Raw genomic sequence first — 27,336 nt, forward strand, 5'->3', positions numbered from 1 at the left:
TCCACCAAAATTACCTGTATTTTCAATATATATTAAGTATATATTGTATTTATATCGGGCAAATAATAATGTATTTAGACATTTTAAAATATAATCTACATATTACGACACGTAGAGTGTATTTATTGCTAAAAATTATTAACCAAAGTTTTTTTTCATATCGTGTCATTTATTTTGAAGTTGACTTTCTCCCCACACACAACTTTGTCCGATCGCAAAATTATTGGCTCATTTTTCGAACATAAAAAGTTAAAAGAGGATTGGAAGAAAACTTATAAAATTCATTAAAATAAAAATAATTATTTTCAAAATTTAAAAGCTAATTTGCAACTAGGTACTTGTAATTAATTTTCCAAATATGGACATATGTTTCGAATCAATTAGGTAATGTTGGGAGCTAACTTTACGGTCATAATTATATCAGCGCTTCTATAATAATGTTTCGGTCATCGAGCACCTCTAAAAGTTACACCGATGTTGTTTTGTTGTCTTTTATTCAAAGGAATTTCTTGAAATGTGCAATTGGAGCACTATAAAAATTAATTCATTTTCCGTTATAATCAATGAAGACTTTAGGCTTAGTCTTTTAAACACATTCCATATAATATAAATTATAAGTTTTAATAATTTACAACTACTACGTTAACTTAAGTTATATTTATACAATAAACCAGCCAGACAGTGTAGCGTCTGCGGTTACAGTAATAACATTATGATCAAAGTATAATTGGGTTCATAGGCCACATCAACTGATAAAATGCATACAATAGTAAATATGATACAAATAAAAACTGATAATATAGTTAATATTATTTAGAATTACAATTTTTTTTTACTAAATGTGCTGGAATAGTCAATAGATAATTATTTTATTTAAGTTTAATCTATTATCAATTATGAAAATAAAAAGTACTGATATTGAAGTATCATATTGTAATATTATATATTATCATATATAATCTCGTAGATTGCTGAGACAGGTATGTTTATAGCTGAATAGAATGATGTTATAATATTATAAATTCCAAAAAATAAAAACCGATCAAATAATAGGTCGATTTCAGTTCATACATATACACATTTTTTGGTAAAACAAAGTGGTATAACTATTTTATTTTACACCGTTTTCGAAGTTGTTTTTACACACCGTTGGGAAATTCAAAATATAACTCATTTAATGTACAATCAATATATTTATTTTAAACATATGAAGGTGATGTATAGAACGTATGAACCTTTTTTTCACGCGTCATTGTATAATATTGTATATACTGTATGGCTCAACAAGACATGAGCTCCCTATAGGATCCAGAACGAGAAAACAAATATTATACCGAGAAATATAACTATTAACTATATCCTAATCAAATAGACAAGACGTATACTAACATAAAACAAACATGCGATGTCGAATATCATACAATAGACAGAATAACGCTATAAATAAAAACAGTGCCATTATTTCGGACAAAATATATACAGATGTGGTGTATTAATATTGATTTCAAAATATTTTCGGAAACGTTGTTAAAATGTTTACTAAAGGAGATATTAGGAATTTCACTAAAGGATATTTTTACATAGGCGACACGATGTATTACATGACGTATATTATATTCAGTATTGGTGCATACATTTATAATTGGGTTTGGGTCCATAAACAAACACCCGATTTGTTATATTATGTTATTAAATAATTATGCGTAAATTGTGTTAAACATCAAAAAATAAATATAGAATATAATGAAAGTTGGTTCCGAAATTAAATAGCGGATAACTATTTGACCATTTCGAATTATGTACAAATTAGTTTATTAAATGTATTTTAAATCAATTAGACTTTAATCGAAAATATATAGTTTATTTTTCTCTGTCTTTTATATATTTAAATTTAAAATTTTTGAATTAAATATAAATAGTTAAATTTAGTACAAGTTTAAATACATTGCATTATAGAAATTAGAATCATGTCACCGATGTAAATAGTCTATACCAATAGTTGTGGCATTTCTAAATTGTTCACGTGTTAGTAGTTTGAAGTGTTTGAAGTATCGAAAGAATTACCTCAGCCTATTTTGTTTTTATAGTTAAATTATAAAATTACTGTATTTGTAAAAATGTTGAGTTTAAGTTGTGATTTAATTTATTTATGTCATAGATTTCGAAAATATTTTGTGTAATGTAATTGCAATTTTGTATAATATTCATTATAATAATTATTACTTCTTGGTTAAATGTCAAATTACCTAAATTTAAATTCAATTCATTGAACAATATTTTAATGTTTTATGCTGTAAGTTTTGAAAATTTTCAATAATTCATTTAATAATTTTAAATTTAAATAACGACCTTGCTAACTTTGCTCTGTTCAATAGTTTATCATTTTATTTTATATATATATATATTTTTAAATTTAAAATAAAAAGAATAAAACTTCTTGCAAAAGGCATATTTATTATATATTATAGAGCATGTATATACATATATAATTTATAATAAAATGCATGAAATCACACAAAACTTTTGAACAAGATTCTAAATTGAACCTCAAACTCCGGATTAACTATTTAATGGAATTTCAATTTCCTTGCGAACCAGACCGCCACCATTGTTTAACCGCATTAATTACGTCAATGTCAAATGTCAATGAGTTTATTAAACTAAAATATAAATTACAATAACGTATTATTAGTGAAATTATTTATACCCCCTAAAAATATTAAATTATGTATGCTTATTTTTCCTAATATAGTATTACGTTCTTAATTTTGTGGATTTTTTTACGTATAAATTTAAAAACATGAAATATTTTATTTATATTTATCCAAGGCTAAATAAAATATAGAGATTTAAAAGTTGAAATCAGTCAGTTGAAAGACTCTTAAAGCCTTTCACGGCTACTTCAAATGTTTAAGAATTGTATTCGATTAAGTCATTTAAAAACCAAATCCATCTATAATTACATATGATTTTAGAGACAATTGTTTTTCCTTTTGTGGTTTCAATGTAAGCCACGCTAAAAACAAACGCTTGTCAAACTCTATAAATAAATACATCGTACAATTAATATTATTCAATTTATTGTTCTTGAAAACCTTTGTTCTATTATATATTATTATTTTATATGAATTTTCACTTAAAATTATGGGAAATACATTATTTAAAACGGGCTTGTATCGTTTGCTGTATAGTATATCAAACGTCACGTACAGATACTATCATTATTTTATAATCCAAATTTACATCAGACCCTCCATTTCAAACTTTTTACGTATCCATACGAGCACAATATTTTTTAATCATTATTAATTACTTGTTTATTGAGTAATTTATTACAATTCAATTATTAGGTTTACATTAATACTTAATCACTATGGTATTTATTCAAATCAAGTTTATATAATTCCAAATCGATTTTATTGTAGCTAATTACTATTTGCTTTAAGTACAAAGTGGATTTTAATGTTAGTCTTTAACTGGTATCTTTATATGAGAGTGCTTAAGTATGCTAAAATCGATTTGAATGTAATTACTAGAGCAAATGTTACATTATGTTATAATCAAAAAATTATAATATTAATTATATAACGACGAAAAATAAATAATGATACGTAAATTATTAATGTCTACATCTGATACATAATTAATTTGGTACTAGTAATTTCAAGTTTTAAGCAATAATATGTATTTAATACAATATCTATCGTAATTGGGCAGCAATTGTCGTAATTGTCGTAACTCAAATATTCCTATATTTCATTGGAACTAAAAACCATTTTGTTTATTTGTTGTATTCTAACAAATGTTTAATATTATTTGGGTTTGCTTAAATAAAATTTCTTATTAGAACCAAGTCATTAATGTATCGATCGAGTTTCAACCTATCCTTTTATTTTTTACTACGAACTAAATTACATTCTAGTACTTAAACTCATATTCCAATCGACGTGCAGACTGGAATAAAATGCACAGCCATAAAATACCACAGTTTATGTGCAGTTCGGTCAACGCCAGTTGGAAAGTCCCTGTACTCATCTGAAGTCGTGTCTCATCAGCTGTTAATAAAACTCCTCGTGTGCACAAGAGACTAGAAACCGTGATCGTAAAAATCTAAAGCCTACCTCTATACATATATTGGTTGAGTGAATAAAATCAAGAACACCATTGTCAGATAAAATAAAATCCGTGTAAATATAAGATTTTTATTTTTTTAAACTAAAAACGTTTGTTTCCTTTTGCAGATGACGCTGAGCTGGAAGATTGGACGCGTTATTTTTCCAACAATATACAATGTCACGTAACCATGAAGCTTTTACCGTTTGTGATCCATGTACTGCTGATACTGATATTCATAACCGTAAATAATTGTACGTCAACCGTATTTGATTTGAAATACAAAACGATATTATAATTACGCAAATGTCATAATATATCATACGCTATATAATACATATAGAACGATTATAGTAACATAAAAATAGAAACGCAGTATTTTACTTTATATAGCCGTACTCGCAGTGAACAGTATTGTTTTTATTAAATAACATAAAATTTAGTTCACGATAACTTAACCTGAGTACATACATCATTTTAAATCATTAATTTAGATTTGTATAATTTTGAACTTTTAGAAAATTAAAATTGGTAGTTTCGAAATGTCTTAAACGAATTCCAGTTAGGATTATTATTTAAATATTTTATTGCTTTTAAAAACAAAAAAATGTTTAAGTTTTTAATTTTTACAAATAAAATATTAATATTAGGTTTATCAAAACTTTTATATTCAAATTATTTAAAAGTAATACCTACAAATTTAGCTTTAGTTTATTATTCATTGCATTTATCATTTTTTTTTTGTTCTTATTATGTATGGTTATTAAACTGTCATAAATGTTATAAGTGGTATTCTATTCAAAAAATAGGACCGGGAAATAATGTTATATAAGCATCCCAGTGGGAACCAATTCTGATAGAGTCGTATATTATAGTAGACTATAAGTACTTTATTTATCTGATACTTCTATGGTATACTATTATAATAATATATGTGTAATACCTACTATGTAAGAATATAATATAATAATATATTTATAATTAATAAAAATATGAATTTATAACGTGTATTTTAAGACTTTATTAACGTCTAAAAGTCTTCAATTTATTATGATATTTCGTATTGAAAAAATATTATTTTGTAGTAAACGCTGTTTATTTTTTTAGAATCTGAAATTTTTATTTAACAAGTTACTACATTTAATTAATAAGTCATTAACTATGTATTTATTATGGAAATACATTTACTACTGTTTGGCGTATAAAATAATATGTAATACATATTATAATGTTCTTGAATAAATATCAGTGACTTATTTAATTACAATTTTGCTTAAGTTATTTCGGAGTACATAATTTATCGTATTTGTGGTTCGGAATAATACGCAGGTACGTTTCTTTGTAATAAAATTATTATTTCATTTTTTTTGATTCATTGGATTATACTTCTCAAATCCTCGAGGAACACGGCCGAATTTCATGTATGTAAACAATATCCGGTTTTAAAAGTTTAATTTCTACATAAATATTTAACATGAAACTATAAACTCGCTCCTACGAGTCGCATATTATTCGGGTTATTTGTTTTAATTTTACAGAAACAATCACATTTAGCATTAAATAATTATTTTAATCATTTTGTTGCACGACAATATAATAAAATTTACTTACGTATTATTGTGTATACAGAATACATATATATATATATTATATGGTCTTATTAACTACATATACATAGGAACAGATAATTTGATAATTTTGGTTGAAAAATACTTTAACGAAACTACTGGATTGCAAAGTTGATACAGTGTTTGTAGGCGTATACCAATGCTACATATATGTTATATGTATCCTTGTTTTGGTTAGGTACCGATAGTTTTGAAAACGATATTGCCGTTGTCCGCTCTTAGCAATAATTTATATCATAGCTTACACCGGAAGAGCAGTACAATACCTACCGTTGGCTAAGGTATACATGTAATAACTTTCCCGTTCTCCCGGTTCTTCCAATTTCTGTAACTGTTATTGCCAAACAACCACCACCTTCATATTTGTTGCCGAGTTTCGTACGGCCTCCTCTATTCTTGTGAATTGAAATCCTACCGGTAAATTTTCCATTAGATATGCATTACACTACCACCACAGTAACGGGAATCCCGTGAATATTTTATCAGTAAACCGATAAAAGCAAAGATAAATAGAATGGTATGAAAGACATGGGAAAACGAGTGCAAAAATAACCCGACTGGGGAGGCTACGGGAAATGTTTAGTACGTAATGTTATTTTCATTATTAAATTTCAAGATTAAAAAAAAATAACCTTATTAATCTTATATAGCTTAAAAGTGAAGAACTACTGATGCCATAGTTACACAATTGTTCCACTGAAATATTTAGATTATTTTTTCAGATTTTACCATTTATTATGAAAATATCCTCTCCATCGCGTTTACTTTAAAATCTTATTCTTACATGATATCTTCTATTTGATCAAAGAAATATACAGACAGTCAAATATGTATTTTCAACAAATAATTTTTCTTTTTTACCTTTGTGAGTTTCTCACAAGTACACTCAGCAGTTCAGTTGCTTAAGAATGACTTAGACGTTTAATGATAATAATTGTCTAATACCTAAGCTTAAAATAGAATCGGTTAGTGTTTAAAACTAAATTATGATGTATGATAGAAATTGTTTTATGTCTTGGAAGTGACAAAAATAATACCCACAATATAGTAATTTACCTACTAATTAATGAAAAACATAAGAATTAAGCTTAAACAAATGTTTTATTGAAGTTGTTAAGTAAAAAAAAAAAATAGTAATGTAAAAAAAAAGTTTGTTGACTCAGACTAAATTTTAAAATAAAGATTAAAATTAAAATCTTATTCTTCCACAAAAGTCAAAAGTGTAAGACTTTTGGTTATATAACAAAGATAAAGGGATATATAAATGTAAAATTAAATTTCTTTAAATAATGTAATTATTAAACAAAGCAACAGGAAGAAGTATAAATTAAAAAAAAAAATGAATCAATTGTCTATCATCTTGACTCATTGTATTTGTAAAAAAAAATAATATGCTTTATACCTCAAAGTTCCACTAAACAATTATTTTTTATTGTAAAAAAATGTCTTAGCTAATTATTAGTTTTTTTTGCCTCATTCAACCATTATAATAAAAATAATATGTATATAAAAAATAAACAATTTAAAAAAATTAAAATAATAAATACTATTTAATTTTATTTTTGTTAGAGTAATTAAATCAAGTATAATAATAAATAATGCATTGATGTAATATATCACATACCTAGTTTATTACGTATAACATATGCCTATTACCAAATTACTTATTTTAAAAATAAATTAAAAATTGGTATACCTATACTATAATCGATTTGCAATATCCAAATTTTACAAAGGTCCTAATTATTATTGATGTCTGCATTGAACCTAAAAATGAGTTGAGTTTAAAAATAACAAATTTAGCTATATTTCTTTCCAAATAAATTAGGTTCTCAAAGGGCTTGTTCAATACACCCGTGGCAGTATCGTGGCAAACAGTTTCCACCCGTTCCTTGTTCTTGGAAAGAAAAAAAAGGTTCTTATAATGGGCCTACATACGTATATATCGTTATTGTGATATAACAAAATATATATTTTAAAAATATTCACATATAATATGAATAAAGAGTGACTTCTTAAATTAAACACACTGTATACTGCAACCGGTATAAGTATTATTGTCTAAAACGTTTTGTCTAACGTGGTTCTATTTACGCAAAAACATTCCGGCTTCGTTCTCAACTTCGGGCAACTGTGTGACATTTTGATGAATCGACGAACGTTAGTTTTTTTTTTTTTTTTTATATATATATCATAATAAAAAAAACTCGGTAAAACTCCATCAGACACTATAGGTACCTACTGCCAGCGGCTTTTGAAAACGAGCGACGCAAAGGACGTCAATACGAGTTTGATAGAAAATCGTTTCCCTCCGATTACTGTGTTTACAAAAATCGGACTTCTCTGAGGACTCAAAATTGTTACGAAACGCAGACGTGGTATTTATTATGATATCAACTGCAATTTGCGTTATCATAACCTCTAGAGGATATTGCGGTCGGAGGGGTCGGAGTAAGATATTATGGTCGAATACCTTATCCTATTAACATAATAACGTAATATATTAACGGATTCTATCCACCACCGCTGGGTACTTTCACACAGTCATATGCACTTACCGGACGTATATATGACCCACTGGAAACACACATGAGCACACATCGAATAATACGTTAAAGTGCAGTGTTCGAGCGCTTTTAGTAACAGGCGGCGGTTCTGCAGTTATCGCATATCATGATATCATTATACTTACTGTTATTATATAGAAATCGTTCAGCGACGGATTTTTGTAGCCCAAATCGCCGAACCCCGACGCGTCAAGGTAGAACGATTTAAATAATATCGACCCTGCACAGACGGTCATGTGGTCCACCCGCAACATAACCCATACCAGGTATATACCTGTATGGTATATACCTATATATATATAGACCGTAGTAATGGGATACGTGTGAACAGAAACGCGTGTGAAAACACAAGGGACCGTCGTCGCCTCTATTCTCGCTCCGCCAGTTAGTGGCGTGTCGTCATTGTGACCGTAGTAGGTACACACAGAGACACACGCACACATAATGACAACATGTCGTCGCATTATCGTGCGCGCGTGCGTCCTAAAACGAACGGGCGGACGGATGGCACGCCGCACACAATGTTAAAGACCATGATTGATGACGTTCAACCGGAAAGCTCCAATGACAAATGACCGTGGCAGAAATTACAGAATGCCCTGGCGACGACGACGACGACGACGGGGTCAAGTCCTGCCAGATCCTCCTCCTGTAATACTGTCGTAGTGTCACCGCGTCCGCCTGCATCAGAGATAGTAGTTTCGTGCCGCGCACACTTCGCTCAAATATTAGGTAGGTATGTGAGATTTTATTGCCGACGTCACGTGATTTGGGCTAACGAAAAAATAAAATAAATTAATATCCTCTCAAAGACGAGTGTGCGGTTAACGACGACACTTCTCGTACGATATAAACGAATAAAATAATTGCTCGAACGCTTTAGCCTTAGAGTCACATTAAAGTTTTACAATACATTTTCTTCGTTTAAGTGTATGTGTGTGTGTGTGTGGGCGCGCGTGCGTGCCTGTATTTAAGCGACAAATAGAAAACGCGTTAAAGGAAAAGCGATCAAGACCATCAAGCGAGGTGTGTTAGTTTCTATACATCGTTCTTTATATATAATACTACGCAGGTAGATACGAAATGTCTGCCAAGAAGGTTTACCGATTTAAGGCTTATAATGGAGTTACCCTTCTGCCATCTCAGATTAGTAAATCTCTACAAATTGTCCTGTTGTATATCGATCAACTTAACGCTAATTGTATAGTACCCCAAAGTCTTTATAGTATTAAACGATCTTTGTTTGAAAATCGATCTCTTATAATTTACAATAATAATATACTGTTATTTAATTATATTTATTTATATAAAGGTAATGGAGGAAAACGTAGAGAAAAAATCGTTTTTACGTTTTTAGTATCTAATTTTGTAATGTTTTTACTTCAAACACTAAAAACAAAAAATTGTGATTTATTTTGTATTTTTGACATATTTTTTACTATGATAAAAAAATGTTGGCAACATTAATTGGATATTTATATAATAGTAATTTTCAATTATAGATTGTTATTGGATGGGTCACTGTAATAGATATGATTACATTTAAATTTAACGATAAACTAAGAAATCAAAATAATTTGAACACTATATTATCGTATATAGAAATGAGTTATTAAAATATTTCGTAAAAATTCAGAAAAAGGTTAATACTTTTATATAAATGATAATAAAAAACAAAATCCATTTTTTCAAAAACTGCTATTGATTAAATAATTCCATTTTCGTGATGTTAACTCAAAAACAAGACAACTGGCACATGCCTAGAAAAATAAGTTATAAATTAATAAATTATTATAAAACCAAAATATTCTAATCTCCACTCTTAATCTAAAATAAAATTAAAAAAAAAAAAAAACCAAGGCAGTTGCTCTGCTGTATTTTAGGTGTTAAGTGTAACTCGTTAAGTAAGTATCGGAAACCTTTCCCAATGACCATTCTCTAAGTTGAAAATCTCAGCATTTTTTTTTCTATTATAGTAAGTATACAACGACACAAAAAAAGTTTTAAAAAACACACATCATTGTAAAACCAATATATTTATCGCTCCATTCAGAATCTAAAAATTGATCAAACAGATTGCTCTTCCGTGAACTTTTAACTACAATTTTTTAGCTTTAAGGTATAAACAATCTACAATTAGAAAAGTTGATTTGTCGAGTAAAAGATACTGTATAAATCAACGTTTCTTATCTTCAATTATTCACCTGATAATGTTTTAGGTTTACATAAAATATTTTTCTTACCCATACCTGTCCTTTTTATTAGGTCTATTTTTGACAGATGTTTAGTACTAGTAGGTATTGATAATCATTATAATATACATATATAGGCAATTTTCATTTAAGATTAGGATTTTTTTAAAGTGTGTAATATTCATATTTTAAAGACGATATCAGAAGAAATATAAAATATGAATACTTAAATCCTACTCATTTTCAATCATACTTGAGCATGAAATTATAACCATTGTAACACTTACTAATTATTTAAGCGATGACATGAATATCAATCATCCTTCAATAACGATTTACATAAACAATTCATCTGAGTATAAACCGAATTAAACAATAATTAAATTAAATGATTCGGATTTTTTAAATAAGCCTTTAGAGTCTATATTTTATTATTTATTTAAAAATACAATAATAATAATAATAATAATAATAATACATAATATATATATATTACTTTTTAATAATTGTAAAACCAAGTTGGAACGTACAGTTTATTGTTGTATACTTATAATATATGTGTGTGAATATAGTATTTGCACTTAAATCATCAATTTATCATTGAAGAATTGATACAATTTTGATTAAAATGAATTCGACGTATTGTAAATTAATTCACATTTATTATGGTTGTATAAATGTATTGAGCTTGTAACATCCGGAAGCGATGGTTTCAATATTTCTACGTTTAAACACCATTAGTGTTTTTGATGTATAATTGTGGGCATAGTTGTAATTAATCATCACCAGTCAGAAGATCAAATACTGCAATAATAATTCATCATATTAAAATATATTTCAAATAATCATTTCACGTATATACCATTATTGTATATAATTATTTAAATATATTATTTAGTCTAATAGCTGTCAATTAAATATTTCAAAATATCCATTGCTTCAATAACTGTGGACCCAACAATCCCAACAATAAATAAAAAATACTATTTTAATAATAATAATTATAATTTATTTGATTAATGTTATTGTTTGTTGAATTTATTATAATACAATATAAGTTTAAACATAATTTTATTGTAATGCATTAAAAAATAGTTATTTTTTTTAAAGTTTTTATACCCTCAACGCCGTTGGCTTACAATACAAATAAAGAATTATGGTCCTAATCATAATTAATAATCTACTCCGATATTCTTTGTACATTATACATATTTTTAGCCATTAGGAAACTATTTATCATATAAATCAAAATTGGTTACGATAGAATTCAAAAGAACGAGTGTTCATTACTGTAATTGATATTTTATCATAAACAATCTTCCTAACTAACCAAAATTTAATATTTTATAACTCATATATGTATTGTAATTTAAACGGACTTTTAAAAAAGAAAATAAGAATAACTATTAATCACTTTTATAATATTATATTGACTTACATAAATTATATAACCATTTGTGTTTCTTTTCGTCATTTTTTTCCAATTGCAATATTATATAATATCGTATTCATACCTTCTCGCAGATGGCAATTGTAGACCACAGACAGGACAGCCAAGTCAACCACAAGCCGGATCGCCTCTGGACTCAAATATTGGCAACAACAATAACAACATCAACAACAATAACAATAACAGCGCCATATCACGACGGGGTTGGCGGGGTGAATGGCGGCGAACAGATCCGGGCACGGTATACAGTTCCATTTGGAAGAGCAGTGATCAGCCACTCGGTGAGTTTGTGCAAAAAAATAATTATTTAATATAACATAGGGCACTATTTAGTCTATGATAGACAGTTTCTTTAAGGTAGAGTGATTTACAAAACATACTAACCTCTTTTTTTTACTTGAATACCTAACACAGTTATTCAAACCATAATTTTCAGAATTTTCATTATAAGAATTTGAATAAATGTATTATATTAAATAAATAAGAGTGAACATACTCAATGAAATTTCTTGTATTACATAATATTATTTTATCTACTATATATATGTATTTAATTTATTTAACGGGTCCCAAATATTGGCCTATAACTCTAAATACGTGTCAAGTACGTAATATCACCTCTCATTCACCTATTCTCAGTTAATATTAATTCCTTAATGGATCTCAGCTACAACGGGTAATTATATCATCTATAGTAACATATGCAGAATTTATTACTCTTTCATATTTTCGTATGATCACCACGTATTGACATAAAGTTCCGATAGTGCTTTAAAAATTCTATGGCTTACATAATGAAATGTAAAAATGAGAATAACTTTTACCAAATAATTTTTCTTGATATTCATTAATTATTTATTAGGTTAAAATGGTTAAAGGCTCGTGAAGGCTCAAGTATAGTACGGTAATACAATCGTATCTTAAAATTAATATAATCACTATTGGCATTTTAAATAATATAGTATACAATAATGGTTTGTAAACAAGAGCTAGTAAGTTAGTAATTTAAATTAAAGTAAAATATAATAGAAGAAACTAGATGCTTGACAAGTCAAATTACATAATACCTATAACTTACATTAAACGATTGTAATTCTAATTTCAAAAAAATCGAAATTTGTCATCTCGTTACATTCTTAGGATATACGGTCGAGGGAATAATTATTGTATAACCATAGGTTGTACGATAAAATATACTCTCCATCTATCATAAAACTTTGTCTTAGCTTACATATATATCCAATACACAGTAATTTACTACCTTGTTATTAAATATAAGTTGTAATAACTTAATTTCCCTTGGCGAGTATCGACTTTACAAATATAAATAAAATAAATAATTGATGTGTGCTGTTTCGCTGAACGGCACGCGGCGAATAACGGCTAGTAATGTTACTGGACAACTACCTACAGAGTTACAGTGGTAGTGCTCGTTGAAGCTATGAATAAAAAATTTAGTGGCGTGGGCTGTGAATAAAACAAGAACCGAACGAAAGTGCACGTATAATCTTATACATGTATGCAATAGGTTTGCATATTTATTTATAATAGTATAATATAGTATAATATATACAAGCTGCTCACCTCACGCCCGGATATACACACGTGTAAATATATTATATTGTATAACTACTGGTACAACACACTTCGCTGCTATACAACATATGATATACGACTATTGTGTACGCACAATTATTTATATATATATATAATATTATTATACTTATTATTAACAAGTCGAAATATTAATATTCATGTATAAAATACGAGCGTGTTATGCATTTGGAAACTACTTACATCGTGTACTATAAATATATTATCCACCAAACGCAAATAGACGATTTTGTTATTACAATATAATAACGCTGGGCTGTTCTATATTATATTTTAATATATAGAATGAATCACCAAGCGTGGTCAACACTATTTTTTTTAAATTTAATAATGAATTTATTCAGGTTCTGATTTTTGGAAAGCTTAAATATTGTTTAAAGACTACATATAAAAATTGTAGAAAAATAATGGTAATACAGTCAGTATCTTAAGGTAATATAAACTTTTATTTTTTCAAATAAGACCCTTTTTTATTGTAAATTATTTAGTTTATTTAAAAAAACATAATATAAATATGTCAATGTTATCATTGTAGAATTATTATTACCTATTATTATTTATCTAGACCATTCTTAATAAATATTTATATATTAATATAATCTACCCATTAAATTGTTCAAGTTACTATACAGACCTTAAATGTCATCATATCTTTCAAATCTATTAGCATAGACCTATACTATCCTTAGTACACAAAGTTAAATAACTCGAAAACTACTCATTAGAATTTTTATTTTAATACATAACAATTTTCAGAAAAATTATCCGGTAAATAATTATAGTAGAAAAAATAATGTTTCATTAAAAAATAAAAAAAACCAAAACAAAAGTTTCTATCATTTTAAAACGAAGAAAAAATCTCAAGAATTTTAAAATATAGTCTTAAATTTAAAAGTATATTAAAAATTCTAAAAACTAGATTTTGAATAACTGCAATATTGAAAGAAAAAAAGGGAGTGTGCATACTTGGTGAATCATCTTGTATAAATTAAATACGAATTATATTTATTGCTAGTCTTGTGAGATGAGTCGATATACGATTATATCATAATATTTAATATGATATATATTCTTATTCTAGGTTTATAATCTTGGAATATAAGCACCGGCACGATTTATTAATTTTATATTATTATTATCTGAATGTTCATGTACGCCAACGATTAAGTTACACCGGAAGGATAATATTGTAATATTATACATTATAAAGAGGATGGCTCACTGTGTTCTCCAGTTTTCTCGTTCAATTCGGTAAACCATGGCCCGCCATCCTGTTGATATAAAGTATATAACATTATAATATTATGTATTATAGTAATTTATTCATACGAAACGTCTACCTATACGAATATTATACAAGTACGAACGAATCTTACCGTGAGTCGTCGATGATACACATAATTCACCAAAAACTTGTATTGATGATCTCTTTTAGTTTAAAAATCGCTTGATCCAAAACAAAGATCTACTTAAAGTAGAATTTAATTATTTATCAGCATGTTACATTTAAATCATAATTTTTTGATGGGTTATAATAAGGTACCGAGATATATTAAATCACGATATTTGAAATTAGAATATTACTTATTGAAAAACATCAATGTTTACTATACGTATATCAAAGTCGAGATAAAAAAAAAGTGAAAAATAATTTTAAATTATTATCTAATTGCGTCCAGGATGCTACAAGATTTTTAAAATGTAAATTAAGTTTTCCACTTTAATTTTAATTATTATTATCATTATTATTTTATATCAAACGAAAAAGACTGTGTTCTTGTAGAATCAAAACAACTACCTATATGTCAATATAAAAGTACATAGAAACGTATTTTCATCTTATACATTGATCGAAAAAAACGGTATATGTATAGTACAAAAAATGTAATTCCACCTGTCTATATTATATAATAGCAACATATACTGATATCCATCAAAAAGAAAGTTTTGACAAAAAAGTTTTTGCACATATAAGGCAAAATTCTCAAGAGCTCAAAAATAAAGTCATTAAAATTAACTCATTATAATATTGATTTACATAATATTATGAAAATCATATACTTAAATTATTAATAGAATATCACAAAAATAAACAATTTAGCCATAAGAAAATCTTAGTGTTCCTGTTTTTTTTCCGCGTTCTTGTATTGGAGAACTACACATAATGAGCGTCAAATTTTAAACTGAATATATTTATTGTGTGCAGATTTACAGTGTTAAAATATTATACAGAAATACGAGTATTTTATAAAAAAAAAATTGCCACGATGCGTGCAAAGTTATAGTGCACCGAAAAATCTACCCATAGATTTAAATTTCATGATGGGCCAACTAAAAATATTACCTTATGTAAATATTTACTCAGATACTATATTTTAGTAGGTATTATACAAATAGCCAATAATGGAATCTTATATTGTTAAATTAAAAGATAATTATTATATCAACTATAATATTATAGCATATGTCTATATTATAATGATTTCTATGCAGACATTTAAAGATTATGAATAAATATTTCAGAATCGACAGATCTGAGAATTTTTTTTTTAAATTTATTAAATTAATAGCAATTATTATATTGGTCGTAACATAATATTATAGTTTAAAATATATAGTAAAAATTTACAATGGCAAAACAACTGTTTATTGGTATATTAATTAATAATAAATTGTTAATAGTAAAAATTTATCACATAATTTGTATATGATTACGATACGGTAATATCGTAATTTAATTCAAAATCTTAAATGTATAAATTAATATGTTTCATTGTGTTTACACTTCTTAAACCTCCTCACATAAGCTCACTACCCGCCACTGGATTTGGCGCCATAATATTAAACAATTTTATGATGCATGGTGTGATTCCTTACACAGGCTAACTTGATAATATATTACGATGATGCCACTTATTGGTATAATATTATTACGCGTACCTATCATCATTGTATAATAAAGCGAATGATCACCAGCTGCTGTGCGGATTGTTCGTGGAAACGAAAGGTATCAAAACCGTATAAACCTAAAGGCGAAGGTTCAAACGACTATGTTATTATCATTATTATTATTATTATTATTATTAAATAACGTGGGGTGGAACGTGGAGCTAAATACCGTCCGGATTTACGTTCTGCGCGTTTAATATAGGAGGTTCGCCAACCCCCTCCTAAGTATTACCATCGTGCTTACACGTATCCGATGTACTAGCTACGCTTTTATTATTCAAAAACTTCGGCATAGGTGGTGCATTTCGAGCACGATCTGTTTCTGGTTGGCTGGTTTTCGTTTAAACTTTACGAGCAGCGAAAAAAACAAACCAAAAGGATTTCACATACATCACACCGCTGACGTTCAAAATGATTTTATTGTTTTTTTTTCGATTTTAGCAGAAACACACGAGAAGTGTGAAATAAACTTAGGAATTTAACACATTTTTTTTGTTAACGGATATTTTACATGTATTTTAGACGCAAACTTTTCTGAGATTTGTCGTAGGTTTTGTCACACAATCAGTTGACATTAACTTACTTTCGCGTTTTTTTTTTTTTTTATAAGAACTTTTTTCTTCTAGCATAACATTTTGTTACAATACTAGGTAAATAAATTTAAGGCACAATGTAGAAATACAAATTAGAAAAGAACAAGTAAAATGCAGAAAATGTATGAAAATGAAGGAACTATTATAAAATATGAGAGTTAAAAAAAAAAAAATTACACATATAAAAAATAGACCACCCGTCCTGTGATTTCAGTATGTAATACATATATCCTTTCATTTAAACAAACTCGTGTAAATATATTAAAATGATACGTCCTACAGTCTAGATTATGTATGAATAAACCTTAATTAATTCATAAAAATACAGGATATGAATGTTTTATTAACATATACCTACCTACACTAGAACAGTTGAAAAATTATAAATTTTAATTATAAATCAAAAATAAAGATAGTTTACATACCTAATTCAATAATATAATATTAATATTCCCAATAGTATTATACCCATATTCACAATTCACATAATAGCATTTATGGCAATTTTTACCGATTGTGGTTAAATATGATCAATGAAGTGACTAAAATGTAAGACTTATAATTATTTTAATTGATAGAATATCAATGTTTTCTGATATAAAAATTATGCGCGTTTAATACGTTTAATTAACGTTAAAGGTAATAATATTGCGGTTATAGTTAACAAAGAGTTAATGTACGGAATTATCCATCAAAAATCATTAAAATGACGCGATTAGATAATCCATCATGTTCAGGAGCAGACGACATATTTGTCAAAATGTTGTTTTTGGCATACATTAAAATGGCTCGGGACTTAAATATACATTTTGTCAACTATAGCATAATAACGAGAATAGTAATAAAAATTCAATCTCTTATACAAAGTTCTTCATAAACTATTTAAATATGCAGCTGTGTTTATAGTATAATATATACATGATTAAGTTACCTTTTCTGAAAATATTTATAAAACATCAGTTATTCTAAAAAATACATATTATTATATCATTATATTATATTTGTATACAATAAGAAATATACTATTTATTTTTATTTTGTAATAAAATAACTTAAACGATAAGCTTAATGTATTATTTAAAAAAATATTTTATCTCAACAAAAACGATAAGCATTTAAATTATTTCTTATCGTTGAAACAGGATTATAATTATCAATTGGAGACTTTTATGTAATTATTATTTTAAAATATAGTTCGGTATTTTGACATATAATAAAATAATATATTTTATTCTAAGATTTTTATTATCTCGTTTTTACAAGTCTGAACTACAATAATTATTTGAACCTTGACCAATTTGACAAAATTATTTTGTATTATCCTAGAATTTATCAATATAATTCTCTAAAATCTGGAAACATAGACATTTACTAGCAGTAATCGGTAAAACCTTAATTTAATTTTAATCTTAAATATGTGTACTAATTTTATTTCTTGAACAAATCGAAATTCTGATAAAAAATTTTGGAAACCAGTACGGCCTGACACACTAGATGACTTATAGACTCCAGTTAATATTATAGCCAGATTCCCACAACCTAATATAATATTATATAAGAAGGTTCAAAGTAAAATATATTTCTGAACGTATAGGTTAACCATCCATGGTAACTAAAAATAGATGAAAATAAATGCGCAGCTATGTACTACGGATATGTCATATAAATATTTTGTTTGGATTTGTAGTGTTACAATAACGATAACAATGAATCAACAAAACATTTGATAATATAAAAACAGTTAATATTAAAAATCTATATAAAAATGCTTATTAAAACTGACAATAAATTTATGAATAACCCATATTAATTAAACAGCCTCACTGGTCAGTTTTAGTTAAATCTGTACATTTTACTTTATTATTACTAATAAAGCTAAAATGTATATAAAATAAAAATAAATGGTAAAATACTAAAATATGCGTTTGATTTATTAAAAATATGCAAAAATATTCAACAAAAATGTAAAAAATATTATACAAAATACAAAAGAACGTTTTTAAGTTCTAAAATATTAAAAATATTATTTTAAACTATTAATATTATTCAAATTTAAAAGTATTGCATTAAATAATGATGTGGTATTTAAATTTTTTTTAAATAAAAGATCATAGTTTATTGTTGTACTTGCTGAAGTTATGTTTAACATCATATGACGTAATTTTTATGTTTTTAAATACTATAGTTCATCAGAAATTATACTGTAATGAAAATTGTTATCCAAATGACTTCTATTTAATGAATCATACATTTTAAATAGAATTTTTTCCTCGATTTTTTTCTAAAATGTTCTAAAATATTTTGTTGACCTTTTCAGAAGTATTCCCATTATTTTAGTTAAGTTTGATTTTGATATTTTTAACAATTTCTAGACTTTTGCTAAGTGAAAGTAACTCATTTTCTAGTTATTGAATATAATGATGAATAAAGCTAAAATAATTTTTATTTTCCTATTTTCAAACAAATCTATCGCATTTATTATAACCTAACCACCTTCGCAGTTTTTTCGTTAAATAAATGGTAACCCAGAAAATAGATCTCGAAATTCAACGCACGAAAAGAAGCTTTTTTTTGGATTGAAATAATGGAATAGCTAAAATATACGATAAAACAAACATTGCTTATAGTTAAAATATGCAAAAATATGCATTTTATTAAAAATATGTAAAATAAAATAACTCTATTTGTTTCATCATGACGTAGTTCGTAGATATTTCAAACTAAATCAGTAATCAAAATTTGCAAAAAAAAATAAATATATATATATATACCAGTGCATATAAATTCTACCCCTAATTATTATCATTAGAAAAAATTAATATTATATCATACTTCATAATCAGATTTAAAAATATAAAATTGTTATATTATTGTTTTTACACTTTTATTTTCAATCTCAACAATGTATTAATTTATTTTAAAATATATTATTATAAATAAGTACAGTAAAAATAAAAATGATAATATATTACAATAACTTTCATCGTTTATTCATCTGAAAAAATATAGTTAATAGTTATCTCACTTTATTAAAGTTCATAGTCTAAGCTATGGTGTTTCCAATGCTTAATATCGCTAAACTTGATAGCTGTTCTTCGGGCATTGTCGAGCGAAGTAAGTCTTTAGAAGTTTAAGTCAGCAAAAACTTTTTTTGCAGTTGCATTACTTACTGGTAATGTATAATATAGTTTATACAATTTGCATAAATTTGGATAAGAAAAAAACATATCTCTAGATATCAGGAACTTAAACACTTCATTTATTTTCAGAGGTTCATTTTTAATGTAAACTTGATTGTAAGCCAGACAAAATGAACTTCTATATTTGTTTCATCATGTCAAATTCATAAAATGTTAACAATTATTTAATTGAAACAAGATTTGAATTTATGTTTTCTGTAGGTTCAATACTTAGAATCTGTTAAAAATATTAGAAAAATTTTCAAAACAGTGTTTCTATATTATATTTGTTAATGAATCCAAAATAACAAAGTATGCACATAATTTTAAATTTTCTTCCGCTGACTCAACAATATAGGTATTCAAAATTCCTCGCACCAGGTATTTTATTATTCTTTATTTTTCATCCTTGCTTAAATTATTTAGTTCCTCCAAATTGTCCACATAATTTAGTTTCATTATGTTTCATTTTTAAAAAATGTTCATCATTCCTTAAAGATGAAATTTCTGAAAAACCAACTTCAAGTAAGTCATCGTTTGTAGTCATTTAATCAATTTTTAAATTTTGTAAATAACTATAACAGCATAACAAAAAAATATAATTGGAGAAATATTGAAATATATGAGTATATGTATACAATATAATATAATAGTATGACATTTCATTTTTTTAAATAAGGTCTATATAATAATCAAAAAATAAACTGCGGATTACGTGATTCTCCTGAGAAGTCAGCTTTACTTATAAAGATCTAATGACGTAAATGTTGGAAATCTATGATTAATATTTCTACTTGTCATTAGCCTTTAATCCAGTGGTGGCGCCAAGAAAGTATACGTGTGGGTCATTTTCCTCACTAAAGTCTAAAAATCACTAGCTTGTCCACTGATTCACGCTGAAATTTTATTAAAATTAAAAATTAAAAATTTACATCAAAACTTAATTATTATTAAATAATGTCTTCATTGTCTTTTATTAGTATACGCATGAGGAGAAAATATAAATACATAATATTTTAACACGATAAGTAATATCTTCTATGATCTATGTAGTATTTGATGTGATTATTAATGTTTATTACGAACATATAGGTACTAAAATGTATAACAACAATTCGTCAATATCATAGTATTTATTGGCGACCTTAAAACGTTAAATTGAAAATATGAATAAATTATGGAACATCATTTTAATATTATATGATAATAACAAAAATAATATCGTAAATTCATATCATAAATATGATATTAAAAAAATAAATATTTATGCATCATAATACTTTAGTTCAATTTCAAATCGATAAAAAATTTATTATTCTTAACTGTATAATAGCAGCAATATAAATTGATATATTTTGTTGGGTTTAACAGTTAACCTTAACAGTATCATGACTCGTTCTTAAAGAACTAAAAATAAGATCCAAATTTATAAAGATTGTTGATATTTTAAAATAGTAGGTACTTACTTGAGTTTAAAATTAAGTAGTTGAGGGACTGAATATGTATAGCCAGTTCTACAAAAGACTTAATTATAATTATATGATATATATTATGTAATACAGAAAAATTAAGCATGAAGGAATATTCAAAATATTCAAAATAATAAGAACAAAAAAAAATAAAGAATATTTCCTTTTTTCCCTTTTCCACGTATGATCTTTACTGATTTCACTCACTGGTTTTTAGAATAAATGAATTATTTAAAATTTTTATTGTTATTGTCAAAGTCAATGAATTTTAATAACGATATGACGATTTTTTTCTCCTTTGAATATTCTATACCACTCTTGCAATGGTTTTTCTCGTGTCGTTATACAATATAATAACAACAACAACAGCAAAAATAAAATGATTGTATGTTATATTATTATTATACAAGCGTTGCAAGGTTATCACCATGAGCATATATACACCTACATTTATATAACACATACCTCGTGTATAGTTTTGACCACAGGACCTATAAAACCCTTCGGTCTTATAGACGTTCTAGGTACAGGAAAAGGTTTTGTGTTTTTAAACGCGCGTGTTGTCAATTCCTCTCGAGATTAAGTTTGTATAATAATATAAAGAAAAAAAAGATGAACCACGTGGTATTCCCCGGCGACCATCGTCTGAGTGAGTTTCTCGAAATATATACTCCACCACGCCACATCATACATAATATTATGGCGTAGGTAGTAAAAGTGTTCGCGCGTGAATGTGGTGAAAATAAAGCTATGTTTTCCATTGCGTATATATATTGTACTTGTAGCCATATGATTCGTTTCTCGAATGCAAGACTCGTCCGCTCTACCCTCATGTTTTAAATATTGAATTGAGCATTGTGTTTTCGTCGTCCGCAATGAGAACGTTTTATTATGAAAGCTGTGTACAAAAAAAAAAAAAAATAAACAAAAATGTCGAGTAAAAAAACAGGAAATGGAAAAACGCAAAAACTATATAATATGTAGATGAAAATTGTGTGGTAAAACGACAAAAATATACGTATTATTTACATTTAGATATATTTGTTTATTTTTAATCAGCGCTGGGGACCCGAATCATTTTATTTGGATGTTGGGTTTTAGATTTTGATTCGGGAATTCACTATACCGGTAATAGCGTACAATAACAGTATGAAATACATTCATCGTTTTCGGTATAGAGTTCTGAATTTAAAATATATACTCTTATTGATTTTTTTAACGTGCAACATACAAATTGGATTATTTTTCTTTTTTGGTTCAATATCACCGAATATTTGTTTATCGGGTCTTAAGACAGTTACAACGCATGATTATTTATCGTTTATTTACTGTAGTTAATGCCCTCACAGTAATTTATGTATCCCCCCTGTTAGTACTACAAATATGTTAAAATCCATATTTACTGGCCATTTTAGAGCTATTCACCAAACACGTAAACCACATTTTTTCAATTAACACCGTGTTTATTTACTCAAAAACTACACTCGTTCGAATTTTAATATATTAATATTCGAATATTAATTTATTTTTCGAAACCATTATCTGCCAATAACAATTTATTATTTCAATACCTAGGAAGAATTTATTTTATTTTGAAAAAAATTGCATATGATCACGTGACACTTCTTAAAATAAATGTAAGCAAATCAAAACAAGTAACCTCTCATAAGTATAATTAAAATTCCAAAAATCCGAATTTGATTATTTTTATTTAATTTGATAAATTCATTAAAGGAAAAAATATGGATGATCGTATACTTAGTAAACCATTCTGTATAATATGCTTATCTATACCAATTAAAATCGAAATTAAAATCCCTTTTAAATCTATTTAAAAACATTTATGCGCAACAGTTAACATATTGCGTTATTGTAGCAAAAAGTACGATTTTAAATTTGTTTTTTACACTCTTTCCTATTATTATGATGACACTCGAAAAATTTTTATTCCAGGCAAAGCCGAACTGTACATAATACTGGCTCTGTTGATCGGCATGGCCACTGTCATAGTCGGCTGTTGGCTGTCGGACAATTGCTGGTCACCCGAACCGGAACAACATTACACGATAGCCTGGCACGACCGGCACCGATGGATATAAGATCATCAGTGGCTGTTATTCTGGATGGCGCATAGTAAATTCAACAATTATGATACGTTTTGATTTACATTTAACCTCGCATTTTCGTATAATACTATACATATTATTTAAAATCATCGACCGAAGAAACTATTAAATCGTAAATCAATGTAGAACGAACGAACAACAATAATATTAATATAATGATATTAATAATAATAATTATCGGTCGGAAATGATGGGTAATTAATTAATAATATGGAAATTTGTGCTATGGGATCGTAACGGTTTCAAACAGAAATTTATCGATATTCGTGACAAAAAAAGACAGTGATTTTTGTTTTGTCGCGACTGTCGTAATAAATTATGTTTTCAGTCCAACCAATCGCTGTTACGCATGTTTATCATGTTCATGTGCATACAATTAAAATAACATAGTTTTCCATTTTTAATTTTCAATTAATTTTATTAAAAATAATACTATACAGTCATAATTTATAATAATTCACATCATTGGCGAAATGTCAATTAAAATTGGTCTTAGATTCTATAAATATTTTTGAAATAAAAACGTTTAAATTGATTAATTTGATTATTCCTCCAATTACGATCGTCCAACGACATGAATTAAGTTACTGTACTTAAACATATAAAGTTCAGTGTTATTTCGTTTTTATAATATCATGCAACGGTGTTGATGACATTATAAATCTGAACATTTTTTTTTAACTTGTACATAAAATGTATCCTATTATCCAATAATGAAATCCTTTTTTTTTTAAATTGTTGTATATAAAGTGACCCGTTGAAATTCAACCTTACGTATCGTTATGAACTTATATATTATATCATAATAATATATAACCTTATAAATTCATGCATTTGACCGTTTGGACATGCATTTTTCCTTCTAGTTGTCAATTATTTACACGATATACCCATACATGTATATATATATATATATACATATATACTCTATAATCGTGTATACATTTTTGTTTTAAGCCTTTTATTAACTGTCAATTACTTACAAAACGAAAGGCATTAGATTTAATTTTAATAGAATAGGGAAAATATATTGTTATTACTGAATACGATTGTAAAACATTAATATCATATTATTATATAGTATTTCATGAAAATATATTATCATGAAGGTTTTGAATATAGAGTATCTATTATTATTTACTTCGATCGACTTTTGTTTTTAAATACAATGAAATATGTACACCAAAAAAAAAAAAAAAAACAGAAATAATATTATATATTCCCATATCATTGTTCATAAAATAATATTTACAACCCATTGTTTATAATTATGCATAATATAATGTATGTGTTAATAATTTATGTCAATATATGTTATGATGAAACGTTAATAAAATATAAATATGCTTACTTTAAGTTGTGCCCAAATTAAGTTGTAAATCTATTCTAAACAATAGAATATTCACAATAAATATCAGGTTACTGTAAATGAAAAAAAAAACAATATTGTTTCAATGTGTGCGTATAAAATATATATTTTTTGTAATGTAGAAATACAAGTTCCTGACTCCTTTTAATGGTAAAAATTGATATGATTTATAGCTAATATTATTATTGTTTGTATTCTAGATTAATTTTTATAATATTTACTACATATTAATTATCATAGAAGTTATGCAAAAATAACATAATTCATGGTCCAAACTTAGTTTAGGACAGTTTTTAATATAACCTAAAAACAAACATTATTATCGTGCATAATAATATTTAATGTAATCGAAATATATATTATATTAAACAATTAAGTTAAACTTGTGTATGAATATAAAAAATAAACGTTTAATAATATAGCCAAGAATATTTAGAGTGCAATTGAATTTTTCTCTAACACCTATTCCAAACACATAAAACCTAATAAATATAAAGGTTTTATGCACCAGAATTTACAACAGGTACGTATTTCTAAAATAAGATGTTTTTCGTTTTGTCTTACATTTTCAAAATGGGTAATGATGAATATACTAAGTCTCACTAACTAACTAGAAAATAGAAAAACGTTTATAAATTATATTTTTAATCCTTTCGACCTAAAATTTTATAAAACAGTTTAACTATGTTTATCCCTATCACCATTAACAATATTTTTAATTCTTATAAAAACAAAAACTATAAGTTACACTTTTATAGAAAAATATTTTTGTTTGATATTATAACTTAAAATCTTTGCCAACAATTGTTCCTGTTGATATGAATGAACTCATTAAATTTGTAACTAAAAAAACTTCTTTGAAAATGTACTATAATACAGATACAACTTAATATTGAACCTGGGGCCCACACCTTAAACAAAAAAGAAAAACACTCAACAGCTGCCTTCACCTACTTCGTCCGATTTTAAAGTCAAAACTACCACTGCACACCAAACTTATAATGTATAAATCTCTCTTGCGTTCAATATGGGCATATGTAATCCAAATTTGGGGCTGTGCAAAGCCGTCCCAAATTCGCACGATACAAGCATTCCAGTCCATTACCCTCCGTATGATAACGTCTGCTCCTTGGTTTGTTTCCAACTCTTCACTACACTCTGACCTAAAAATTGAGTCAGTTGACCAATTAGCCACCAAACATTACAGATCCTTCTACTTCAAACTACCTTCCCATACTAACCCGTTAGTATCACAAATCTCATCTATTCAACCCATAAATCCCATCCATAGGCTCAAAAGAAAATATTGCAGAGATTTGCTAATCTAAAATAAATTCACGTTGGGTTCCATCACTGGTTGGCCTCCCTCTTCAAATTATTCAAGTTAAACATGTACATAAATTATTTAATTTACTTATTGTGATGTCAAACACAGATTGTAAATATCCTATTTTCAATAAAAAAAAAAAAAAATAAAAAAAATAAAAAAAAACTTAATATTAATCAAATTTTTTTTTTTTTTTGGTATAACCAATAATAAAATTAAAACAAAATATTTTTCTTGCTCTTATTTATAAGTATGATATTGCATTTAATTTGTAATAACTAATAAGTTTAAGATGCAATAAACAAGTATACATGTTTCATAATCTTTAAAAGGTGTAAGTAACCTTTTTTTTTCTTAATCATATAATCTTACTGCTTATAACAATAGTTTGATCCATTAATATTAATCTCATCACAAGCTACCGTTTCTGTAAAATCTTCAAAGAGCAAAAATTATTTTATGAATAGCATTTTCACTTTTACTTTCACTGTAATGTAATGTATATAAAGTTTTATAAAAAATAACTAAATTAGTAGAAAATAATGAATTACATTATGAATGAAAACCATACATATAAAGAACATAGATATAGTAGGTACTTTTTGAAATATCATAATTATTTTTAGCCTCAATAAAAAAAAAAAAAGGTATAATAAATTATTTGTAAATGTGATTTTTAATATTTGTACAAAAGGTTATTATATGATGATTGTTGTACATACCTAACAAATAAAAGTTGGAGATGGGTGGAAATCACTTA

At 26.4% G+C, this 27,336-nt stretch overlaps 1 protein-coding gene across 1 annotated transcript in view; it reads left to right on the top strand.

Moving 5' to 3' along the window:
• The window catches only part of LOC132930657 (uncharacterized), a 58,709-nt gene extending 33,031 nt beyond the window's left edge, over positions 1-25,678 (top strand). The window contains exons 2-4 of the mRNA XM_060996639.1: positions 4,242-4,367; positions 12,025-12,231; positions 23,708-25,678. Of these exons, the coding sequence (XP_060852622.1) occupies positions 4,304-4,367; positions 12,025-12,231; positions 23,708-23,853 (417 nt within the window). The 5' untranslated portion in view covers positions 4,242-4,303 and the 3' untranslated portion in view covers positions 23,854-25,678. The remainder of the gene's footprint in view (positions 1-4,241; positions 4,368-12,024; positions 12,232-23,707) is intronic.
• Positions 25,679-27,336: the final 1,658 nt, after the last annotated feature.

The sequence above is a fragment of the Rhopalosiphum padi genome, chromosome 4, assembly GCF_020882245.1.
Source record: "Rhopalosiphum padi isolate XX-2018 chromosome 4, ASM2088224v1, whole genome shotgun sequence".
Lineage (NCBI taxonomy): Eukaryota > Metazoa > Arthropoda > Insecta > Hemiptera > Aphididae > Rhopalosiphum > Rhopalosiphum padi.